Consider the following 13,031-nt stretch of genomic DNA (forward strand, 5'->3'; position numbering starts at 1 on the left):
TTCGCTGTTGGATTCGACTTACATTAATATATACGGTATCCGGAATAGAGTATAAAAAGCAGATCACCTCCTCCAAGAACCCATTGACAACTCTAGGTAAATACGCCCTTGTCATGTGCCCCCTACTGAATTAGCACTAATCCCGGAGAAGGACAGACAATATAAAGGGTAAACAGCTCCAAGCCCCCAATCAGCAAAGCCGACGAGCTCGTGCTAAAATATAAAACTTATTAGGTATAGGTATAACAATTTAATAAACTATATCACGGTATTCCACAACTACAGGACAACTTTTCAATGCAATTACTTCCATTCAATCAACGACCAATTCAAATTGCCAATTATTTCATCCCGTGAAATTATAGGGGAGAGGGGTTCCTTCCCGTGTCCACTCTATGTTACTCATCTGTAACTTCCGCCTTGTATTCCTTTCGGTACTTCCGGTACCCTTGTTCCGTTTCCCAGCTCTCGTTGTCGGTACTTCCAGTACCCTTGTTTTCGTTCTCTCGGCCCTCCTTGTCGGTACTTCCGGTACACTCGTTTCCGTCTCCGGCCCTCTGTCCTCGCATAAATGTCTATATATATGTGCTCTCCACGTCTTGTCCTCTCTAATCTTCGGGTGGCGTCCGTTCCCACCCGAGAAGCTTCTTCAGAAGCCTTTGTTCCAATCTTGTCCAAAGTTCCTAGAACAAACATGCCACCCTTTTAACCAGCGCACAACTTCGGCACTCGGAGCGCAGTCTAGTGTCTCCAACTTCCCTACGTCCTACTCTCGCCAATGTCCAGACGTGCACAGACTCTTTCACAACAGATTAAACATAATAATATCGGGCTGCGTGAGAAATCCGCCCATAATTCGACTATCATAGTTCTGAAGGATACGGGTGGTATCTTTGAAAACGGTCTGGGGTGGTATCACTGGGGTGTTACAATGTCAGGTTTCCGGCTTCCAAGCCTAAGCCGACCGGTGACGTCACTGCTAGTTTCAAACAAAGTTTCTCGCCCTGCAACAAGTTTCTTCAAAGGAGGTAACAGCGAATTTGAAGTTAACGCAATGGATAATTTGTTCAGAATCGGTCTAAAGTCGTAATTTTATATAACACGTACTGGCATTACCCAAAGTACTTTGAATTACGACTTCTATCAGAAGACATTTATAAATATGAGCAGGAATTGTTAACAAATTTTCTCACACAGCGTGACAACCCTCAACAACTTATTTACAACTCTGTGTAAAATCACCTCCAACAACCTATTTGCAGCTATATGTAAAATCACCTCTAACAACCTATTTACGGGTTTATGTAAAATCACCTACAACAACCTATTTACAACTCTGTGTAAAATCACCTCCAATAACCTATTTACAACTCTTTGTAAAATCACCTACAGCAACCTATTTACAACTCTGTAAAATCATCTACAACAACCTATTTACAACTCTGTAAAATCACCTAGAACAACCTATTTGCAGCTATGTGTAAAATCACCTACAACAACCTATTTACAACTCTGTGTAAAATCACCTAAAACAACCTATTTACAACTATGTGTAAAATCACCTCCAACAACCTATTTACAACTCTTTGTAAAATCACCTACAACAACCTATTTACAACTCTGTAAAATCACCTATAACAACCTATTTGCAGCTATGTGTAAAATCACCTACAACAACCTATTTACAACTCTGTACATCACCAACAACAACCTATTTACAACTCTTTGTAAACTCACCTACAAAAGCCTATTCACAACTCTGTAAAATCACCTACAACAACCTATTTATCAACACTGTTTATATCTATATACAGGACAGTATTAAAGTCATCCAATTCACTACTATTTTTCAAAAGTGATCTCTTTCTTTATAACCCTTTCTCTGCATCAACTACTTTTTTAAACGAAAGATGCGCGTCATTTATACTGCATAAGTTTTCACGTGTAGATGTTGAAGTTTTCTAAGAAGATGCGTTTCTTCTTGTTTTTTTAAATGAGTTATCCGCAGATGTGGTTAAAATTACTGATTATTGCCATTGTTGTGAAGCTTTTATAAGGATAACGACCAAAAGAATCACCATATGTACTGTTGATAAGGTATTTTCACAAAACTGATAGAGACTACTAACACACTGATTTCGAAGTTCTAAGTAAATCCTTACATATTGTATCCCGACTATATGCAACTTCCTTTACTCGGTCTTATTTTATAATAAATCTTTATGATCATGGTATCGTACAACAAGGAGGATATGTACATAATGCCATCTGTCGAAATGCCCTAAGTCACCCACTTACGACTGACATCTGTGGAAACGTTCTAATGCATCCACTGCCATCTGTCGAAACGCTCTAAGGCACCCATGTACGACTGCCATCTGTCGAAACGCCCTAAGTCACCCACTTATGACTGTCACGTGTCGAAACGCACTCATGCACCCATTTGCGAGTAACATCTGTCGAAACACTTTAAGGCACTCACTTACGACTGACATCTGTCGAAACACCCTAAGGCACCCGCTTGCAACCGTCACGTTTTCTTCTCCAACTGGGGAGATGTTTGGCGGTGCAAGTGTTGTCAGTCTCCTTGTTTCAAAAGTATGTACTGAACAAACTAAGTTCTACCTCACAACAACAAAAAACTTCAAGAATAAATATACGTACATAAAATGTTATTTAAAATCTTATGAGAGCTTTTCCCCAATTGGCATTATGATTCTGTTATTCCCGACAGCTACAAAATCGTACTTCATGCAGGCGTTCGTCTCCTCTGATAATTCGCACTACTCATCTTTCTTTCTTCGCGCTACCAATATCAGATAGAGAAAGGAAGGGTGGGGGGATAATACCAATTCAGCAAAAAAATTGGTTATTGTTTCACTGATTTGTGTAGGCAAATGAACCCTTGGCCTTCCCGTGCTATCATATATTCTGAACAAGCAATGGTTCCAAACCTAGAACTATTTCTCCTGGCAGGATTTGCTATTTCGTTTTGAAATATTACGTAACACCAGACGCCAACGTTAGTTAATGATTATAAGAAATCTTACTGCTACAGCCGAACGCTTCGGAGACCTAGTGGTTAGAGCGTCCGCCTCGGATGCGGGAAGCCGCGGGTTCGAACCTCGGCCGAGTCATACGTGGCAGGATAATGTGACTGGGTGGGACATCATGCTATATGTCTGCTAGATATTATAAACTGTTACACTGCAGACATCGTATCGATATGCCTGAAACAATGTTAAATTTACGTTAAAAATTCAAACCACACACACACACACACACACACACACTGATATAGTCTTTACCTCTACATCACAATAAATCAAATTCATCATCTACTACACAGCAACCTCAGAATTTTCCCACTAATTATCAATCAACCGTTTTCAGCTCATTATCAATCAACCGTTTTCCACTAATTATCAATCAACCATTTTCCACAAATTATCAATCAACTGTTTTCTACTAATTATCAATCAACCGTTTTCCACTAATTATCAATTAACCGTTTTCAACTAATTATTAGTCAACCGTTTTCCACTAATTATCAATCAACCGTTTTCCACTAATTATCAGTCAATCGTTTTCCACTAATTATCAATCAACCGTTTTCCACAAATAACAAGAAAATTCTCTTTATAGAAATCATCACACAGATTTATGATAGAGAGTTCAAGATAGCATAATCTTTAATTTTGACAGGATATAGTTCAACACAATTTATTTTCACCATTTGACACAACTTGATATAAACATTTTGAAAATTATTCGACTATGAGTCACAAGCTTAGTATATGAGCTACCACTTTAACAAGCTTGCATTGTCTCACAGTATTTCTTGAAACATTTTTTTACAGGTAAACACTGTAATGATACCCTTGGAATGCCAGCGACTGAACACACTCATGTGCCTTTGCCACCATTATCCAGTACAAATTGATTTAATCGATGTAGATAGGGTTGTATCCTGAAACAAAATCTCCAGCACAGAATAATGATGAATTATTGCAATTGTTTCGTCTAAATTGTTCTTTTCTTTTGTTCCTTTTTTGGTTAGGTTTTTTTTTTGGGGGGGGGGTAAAGGTGACGAATAATACCCATGAGAACAGGACATCATGTTTATAGTGTTCATTAATATATCAATCTTCGGTCCCATGTACACATTTCAAATAAAATTTCGTCGTACACTTTCACGGGTGTATTACAAGTAACCTACTTGGGAACTTAAAATTGTACAGGGAAAATGTATAACTTCTTGGTAATCTAAAATTGCACAGAGAAAATGTAGAACTACTTGGTAATCTAAAATTGTACAGGGAAAGTATGTAACTTCTTGCCCATCTAAACTTGTACAGGGATAATGTGTAACTTCTTGCCAATCTAAACTTGTACAGGGATAGTGTTTAACTTCTTGCCAATCTAAGCTTGTGCAGGGATAATGTGTAGATTCTTGCCAATCTAACTTGTACATGGATAATGTATAGCTTCTTGCCAATCTAAACTTGTACAGGGATAATGTGTAGCTTCTTGCCAATCTAAATTTGTACAGAGATAATGTGTAACTTCTTGCCAATCTAACTTGTACATGGAAAATATGTAACTTCTTGCCAATCTAAATTTGTACAGGGATAATGTGTAGCTTCTTGCCAATCTAAACTTGTACATGGATAATGTGTAACTTCTTGCCAATCTAAATATGTACAGGGATAGTGTTGAACTTCTTGCCAATCTAACTTGTACATGGATAATATGTAACTTCTTGCCAATCTAAACTTGTACAGGGATAATGTCTAACTTTTTGCCAATCTAAACTTGTACAGGGATAATGTGTGAATTCTTGCCAATCTAAACTTGTACAGGGATAATGTGTAACTTCTTGCCAATCTAAACTTGTACAGGGATAATGTGTAACTTCATATTTCAGAGTTGGTCCAGGTGAAAAAAGCAAGTTTATGAGAAGCAAAATATTTTCCAGGATACATATGCATGACCCAGGATTTCAAACCACAGTAAAATCGAAATGTTTCTGTCAATGTAAACAAGCACACACACACACACACACACACACACACATATGGGTGGGTGGGTGTACTTCAAACTATCCTGATTACTTAGCATTTCTAACAAAATGTACCGTCCCTACATACCTTGTACCTACAGTGATACGTACCGTCCCATTATACCGTACATCTAGAATAATACGTAAAGTCCATGTATACCTTTGATCAGGGGTCTCAAATTCAAACCACCCTGACGGCCGCATGAGGGCAGTCTCGATGGCCCAAGGGCTGCACCACCTTTGTTATCTCTCATGACACCTTGTGATGCCAATTATTTTGCGAGCCACAGGATACAGCTTTGCGGCCGGGTGTTTAATAACCCTGCCTTTGATCAAAAATGAATGCACCGTCTATGTACACCTTAGATGGGCACGTTTGTACCTGTTGATACTACTCACTGAAAGAATATCGTTTAAGAAATTAAAAATGCGGAGAAAAATTAAAAAGACTTCGAAAATGTGTTTAAGTACAAATATTTTAACTACTGTATAAAACACAAAATTAAAACCCTTAAGACAGGTTTTCAGTGATAAACAAGGATACACGACTCACTAACAAGGATACAGACTCACTGACAAGGATACACGACTCACTAACAAGGATACATGACTCGAAAACAAGGATGTATGACTCACGGTATGCAACTACTACTTTACAGTTAGTTACATGTAGTATCTGTCAACGTTTGTTGATGACGCCATTCCTTGGACTAGACTGAACTTTAGTTATGTTTTCCCGATGAATAGCAACTGTAAATATTCAGCTAGTATACCGTACACCAGCCTGAACGTAAACCGAATGGGCCTAACGCATGGGCGGATTTTCCATTAGGAAGGCAGAGCTGCTGACTAGGGAGGCAAAATTCGGGCTGTCAGGCTTTAAATTATGAAAATCTGGCTTTGTAAAAAAAAAATTAATATTATTTCCGAAAAATAAACGCTCCAGTTAAATTTTGCCATTATTTAATTGAGTAAAGGTGGACACGTGTAAAGGTTTTGTTTCGGTCCGGGAGGGAGGACTACTTAGCTACGATGTCGTAGCCTCAACTTGATTTGTTGTGGTTGAGGCTACGAACTGATCCCATATCATGTAATGGAGCAAAAAAAATCATCACTATAGTCAGAAAAACAAACAGTGTAGAAATCAACTACATAAGTATAATCATGTTGTGAAAGAAGTTTGGCTTATTTTGAATTTATTAAGCCCTAACACGATAAAATAAATTGGCATGGTTACTCTAACCTCATCCTGTCCGCCATGACAGATAACGCGACACTCTCGCCGTGACCCCTTTTCTACGAATGGCTTGCCAGACCACATTTTGGATATTCTACGCTATATTATTATCAATCAAGTGGCGAATAATCGCTTCTTGGTGGAATTTCAAAGTTGCCGATAAACCGTATTTACTTTTAATGCGCAGAATTTCTGACCCAAACGGCGCCAAATTTTTGCTACGATTTGTTTGCATTTCCAAATAAGGCGTCAATGTCCTTATATGGCACACAAACAAACGAGGCTGAGAACGGAAGTAATCATGATTTGAAATAATACGGCGGACGATCTAAACGAAAATATCGGCTAAAAAAGGTAAACGAGATTTTACAACTATTTCTACAATGATTTTCGATACTTCCGGTATGAAATAAGAGGACTGCTCAATTTATTGGATTATATGCAAGGAATGTGTTTAAAGCGTTATTATTAGGCTAAAAGAGCGCCGGGTGTGATTCACACCCGGCTTGCTCCATTAACACGTATATGCTCATGTTAGTACACTGTCCTCGAGGTACGAGTAAGGGTACTAATATTAGCACTAAGGACTACTGTGACAGTGCAAAGGGGCGGAAAAATGATAAATCTGTCACTGGCCTAAAGTGTCCCTGCACTGACTAATATCGCAACAAATAAATCAAGAAATAAACATGTACAATATAACGCCATTTAGAACTTTGTTTCCAGCATCACTTGCTGCACATTGTCGACATAATTCTTACACAAGACCGTGAAATGTCTTGGTTTGATAGTATTGATAAATTTTGGGTGCATGTGTACTTGCTCTTGGATTCAATGCCCAATACTGATTTGGTGAATACTCTTACAGGAATGATAACCCGTGATTTGTGAATTCTGTTAAGCAATTAACAACTGATGTATTTCAACCTCATGTATTTTAACGGGCGCTTCCATGTGGAGAAAATATTCAAGAAACGTTTGACTGTATCAATGCTGATAATGAACGTATTCCTACTGAAATCGTTGTCAGTAACCCTACTTTATTCGCACCATATATTTGTGTGGTTCATCATTGTTAGTATTATTTATATCATTGCAATCGATAACCATCCCAATACTTTTAAATAAAGGAAGCAATAATTGCATTTGATAATGAAGTTTGTAATAAGTATAATGTGTTTACCTCTAAAGCTACCTTGCAACCGTTACAGCTTTGTTCACGTACATGGTAATCACACTGTTATAATGTTTCGGGGGAAAAAACAAGGATGTTGAAAACCAATTATGACCTGAAGATATACCCAGTTAATTTCCTTAGTTCTCATGCTGAATGTTCACCAAATATGCATTTATTGACATATAAATGTGTGGTATTTATCACCTTTAATTGCTGTACCTTCTATTTATTGTCTGTACTGTTGATTACACTCTTCGTAATATACGGAGGAAATAAAGATATTAATCAATCAGTCATGGGAAACATCCGAGATATAAGAATGTTGTTACCTTGGTAAATGTATAGAGTTCCGCCGAACGCATAATTTATGTACATATTAATACACAGTACTTCATTAGAGGGTTTCATTTCCGCATGCGGAAAGGCTCGAAATGTTACGATTTGTATCAATCTTTTCTTCACACACACAAACTATATATATATATATATATATATATATATATATATATATATATATATATATATATATATATATATATATATATATATATATAATTATGAAAATTACCTTCTCATTCTGAAACGTTGGCTTTCATCTAAAAATATAAATAGTAGCCGGATTCTGAGAACTTATTTTTAAACTGATTGTTCTTAGAACAAAGCAATAACTTAACCTTGCGTGGTAAATCGAAGGTTTCCAAATGAAACAATGATTTTCGTCCATCTATGGATATAAGACTAACACGCAGGCTCGTATACTCTGCCATGCCCACTAATACTCGTTCCCAAGTTTTATGAAAATACCGTTGAGCATTTATTAGATAAGATGAGTTTACTGAGTGGGCCAGAGAAATTAATTCATGAAAATACGGTTCCGAATGCAGTGTAAGATACGATGTATTTGTTGAGTGGGTCACATATATTCATTCATTCTTTATCCTTAAAATTGGAAACAGAGGTAACCCTCTACTGGCGACACACGTTAGAGTGAACTGGTGTAATTTAATTTGACATTTAAGCAAAATGAGATAAAATTGTATGTTTTAATCTGCACATTAATTTGGCATCATGGTTTTTGCGAACCACTTTAGAAAATTAGCATTCAAGATCCACCGTTATATTTTCTCAGTACACTGAAACATACATACATTGATATTAAATAAGTAACTTGTATTTATTCGCTTTGTAAAATCTAAAATCAAGACTGACTAAAGAGTATCAACAAAAAGGTCGTTTTCACTGACTTCGTCATTATCTATCAGAAAATTACAAGCAATATATCATAATCGTGGGAGATGATACTGATATTAGGAAAAAATATGAAATCTAAATTTAAAATAGGAAAGGCAGAACGAATAAATTACTTTACAACAAAACACCGTTATAGCCATCTTCGGCCTGCTAGGCACAGCCAGGATTTTATATCGAAGTCAAATACCCAGCTTTGCATTTAATCGTAACTGCTGAACTCGCCATTAAGAACGTCATTAAGATAATTTTAATTAAATAACAAGTTCAAAGCAGCTTCACAGTACACACAAAAACACGGGTCTATAATTAGTGCATTTTTATCACCTATTTAAAGATGCCGGCGACGTCAGCATGTATCCAGTCTGATGGAACTTCAACATTAACACATGACTGTTGAAAAATTAAACATATCAAAGAGATGGTTACGGGACTATTCGGCCCATAGCAGAGTCGGCCCATTAACAAACTCGGCCCATAACAAACTAGGCCTACCCAAATCGGCCCATGACATACTCGGCCCATATCGTACTCAGTCCACATCACGAACTCGACCAATTAAGTACTCGGCCCATTATATGTTCGGTCAGCCTTACGGTCCACGATTTATATAATAGGAATGTGCATGCAAAGTCTGTTCAACGGCCATTTCATTTGTATATTGATTGTACGTTTTTGTCATTGTTCATTTATTCCGCAATAGAAATATAGTGGAAAAAATATAATCCCAGATTAATTAAATTATATACTGCATAATCAATATTTTGAAACTGTCCTTGTCCTGCCGCTGTTAATTGTTAATTGAGTTTTATGATATGTGTTGACACGTGTGAATCTGATAAAAGTAGCATTCCCATCCATATACCGTAAATTTTGTATAAACAGTAAATATTTTCCAATATTCTAAATTTAAAATGTCTTTATCCTTGTAAGGCCGTTATGTTGATTGGCTTAAATAGATATTATCGCATACAAAGCAAACATGTAAAATTCGTATGAATTTATTTTTCTAGCATACAATTTTTTATTTTGCCCTGTCTTATTCCTTCTTTAATTCCGTTGTTTTCACGTGACATCACACAATGTGTGCACTTCCATATCCGCCATTTTGATTCCCTAACCAAAAATATCGACACCAAACAGCATTGTTCTTCCCAAATAATTTGTAAGGCATGTCTCATTTTGTGCGTAAGGATATCCTAATATATCGCATTCTGTTGTGCATGTCAACCGCACGACACCGAATGCATGACTTTTCCACTTTTTGTCCTCAAATAAAACATTGAAATTTCAACCATCTTTGTTATTCTTTCATAAACACACATATTCATCAGTAAACGGACCCATGAACAAACGTTAAACAAACAATTAGAAACATAAAATGATTTTCAATTTTCATGGGCTGAAATAGTTCAAGTTAAAAAGCCAATCGTTAATATATAATTTTATATTAATAAAAGCATTTCAAGAATACTCGGTTTTGACATTCGACACAAAGTCATGTTCCGTTAGGCACATGGTTGATTTTAATACACTGAAGATGAAGCTACTTTGAACAGTTCTCGTTTGCATTCAGCACCATCCTCCGTCCATCATCTCCACCACAAATACAATAATTGACCGTACTAATTAATATTGGTTTGTCAGCTGTCTTTGGCATAAGCACTTGTTTTCGTGAAAAGTATTTGTACATAAAAGTTCTGGCATAATTACGATTTGAAATTTTAATTCCGTAACTGATATTTTATCTCGAAGATAATTGTTCGCAAATACTCTTTCAAGATGACAATCTTGAGGAAATCTTACAAAATGTTCTTTTTCTTAATCGCAATATTGTCTGTTTGTAAAAAATGACCAGCATTTCTATTTGAAAGCAGTTTGCATGATTGCGGTTCAACGTCATTATTCCTTCTTTCAATATAAGCCAGGGAACTTCCAGGTTTATTTTGTCTTTCGTGCTATAGGAGCACTTGATAGTAAGTATAATCTATGTATCATTTCGATGAAGTAAATTTATATCGACAATTAAATCAGATTAAGGCCACCTTTGCTGCCGGCCGGCTCCGTAATGGGTCGAGGATGTTATGGGGAAATTTCTAAATTAAATTTGTATGGGCCGAATCTGTAATGGCCGACTTTGTTCTGGGCGACTCCGTCATGGGCCGAAATTTTCTGTCACCTCAAAAGACAAGTTCCTTTGAGCTAAATTGAAGTACACGTTTTAAGTTTTATTTTTGTCCTTTAACTTTTCAGACACAAATTTAGAAAAATTTACCCCATACAGCCAATACCAAACTATTTGGGCCTACATGATACTGGATAAGGTTCTTAAGAGGCTGCACTTTCACCTGACTCCCCGGAAAAGGTATTGCTTATGTAAAGCGTTGGATTTCTCAAGAGGGATACATATGCTATCTTCCCATAAATGTGTACAAGCCTCACAGATTACATTTCAATAAATTAATTCATTGTGGTATACTTGATCCGTCTAACGTTCATTATGCTGGGTATAATTACTTGGGATTGTCGTTCTGCAGAAGTGAATAACACCCCCCGCGTGCCAAGAAAATCATGAAGGATCGGTAGAAGTAGCATAATACAAAGTCTAGATATCTAAACCGTACATCATGTTCGTTCTATTACTCGTGATATATATATCTCCAGCTCTCAAAATTTTTAAATATCAGAGGCACTGAAACAAGCTTTCGATAGAAATTGTCACTTTTACAATATAAGGTTTCGTTCAAGAAATGTATGACGCGGTGGCTCAGTAGGATAATCGTCCACATGTAATTCAAAGATTTCAGGTTCAATACCCCGCCAGACCAGCCCAGGTCGGTTGCCACCTTGCCCTTCAGAAAGCCATTTAGCTCCCATTTGCTAGACTTACTATAAACCATAATATGTTAAAAGTGCTGTTAAAAAATACCAAACAATCAACCATTGTTGGAGAAATGATTCACGATAATTGTAACACCCGCACTTCTGGATTAATACCATGAAAGAATGTCATCCGCACAGATGCAGCTAAGACAAACTCTATACAAGGCGGAAAGATCCATCCAGAGAGAGAGGGGGGGGGGGGCTTATATCCTCTCCTTTCTTCGCTAACCAAACTCCGTCCTTTCCCTGTATAACTGATTCCTAATCTCTCTCTCTCTCTCTCTCTCTCTCTCTCTCTCTCTCTCTCTCTCACACACACACACACACATGCATGTATACACCAAACATTATGGTTGTTATGCAATATCAAGAGTAAGCTGTTTTCAATATCCAAATTAACACATTTATGCATGTACTATGATGAATATCCCCGAAGGGGGTGAACATGAATACTTGAAATAACGCTTACCTTTGGATTTTCAGAGTATCCGAAATATGACCACAAATCCGAAATACTTTTTGACAAGTTACGAATAATTCCATCGAATCCGAACAAACGAGGGCTAAATCCAGCCATGACGACAATTTTCAAATTACGGAGCCTCTACTATATGCTAACTAATGCCTCTATTTTGAAACTTCCTCCGCACTTTGTTGTTGATTGGCGTGTGATTTCGAGGTTTTCTTTATCATCGCTTTCCTCAGTTTGATCACTGAGTTCAAACAACATTCAAGTTACATCCCAGCACGGAATTGGGTCCATTTATCGCTGTCGAAACACAAATGGGTACAACCCATTAATTTCCACTTTTGCTAAGTATGGTTTAAAATTGGTCACGATCTTTGTACTGGAGACCATTCGCTGAGGTACTTCTTCATGGAGTATTGTATATTTATCGTACGTAAATTCGAGCAGGTAGATCAAAACAGGTGCAGCGACACTCGCACTACGTAACAGGTCTTTGTTAGCCGTAAGGTTGTAGATTAGGCCGTATAGACCCTCCTGTACTCCACTCTAGGATATTCCAGCACACTGATGTGTGTTGAAATAACGCTTAACGCGTGTTGTGGTGTGATTTGGATTTTTAACGTAGCTTTAACAATTTTTCAGTCATATTGCTACAATATCTGCATTGTGGCAGTTTATAGTGATGTCTAGCACTGGGGCACCATGCTGTAGTGCTGTAGTGGTGTCTAGCACTGGGGCATCATGCCGCAGGTATGTAGCATGATGTCCCACCCAGTCACATTATCCTGACACCAGGCCGACCAGTCCTAACACTAAGCTCTTCATGTTGAACGCCAAGCGAGGCAGCTGTTAGTGCCATTTGTATGTCTTTGGTAAGACTCGGCCGAGGATCGAACCCACATCCTACCACATCCGAGGCAGACGCTCTAACCATTATGCCACCGGAGAGGTTCAG

General features: G+C 37.4%; 1 protein-coding gene across 2 annotated transcripts in view; it reads right to left on the reverse strand.

Annotated features, from left to right (window-relative positions):
• Positions 1 to 12,529, reverse strand: part of LOC149785868 (puratrophin-1-like) — a 332,239-nt gene extending 319,710 nt beyond the window's left edge. For both annotated transcript variants that reach the window (XM_089979848.1, XM_089979847.1), the window contains exon 1: positions 12,077 to 12,529. In XM_089979848.1, coding sequence (XP_089835974.1) covers positions 12,077 to 12,184 — 108 coding nt within the window. In that variant the 5' untranslated portion in view covers positions 12,185 to 12,529. The remainder of the gene's footprint in view (positions 1 to 12,076) is intronic.
• Between the last annotated feature and the right edge of the window lie 502 nt (positions 12,530 to 13,031).

Source organism: Sinohyriopsis cumingii, chromosome 13 (assembly GCF_028554795.1).
Source record: "Sinohyriopsis cumingii isolate HCF-2022 chromosome 13, ASM2855479v2, whole genome shotgun sequence".
Lineage (NCBI taxonomy): Eukaryota > Metazoa > Mollusca > Bivalvia > Unionida > Unionidae > Sinohyriopsis > Sinohyriopsis cumingii.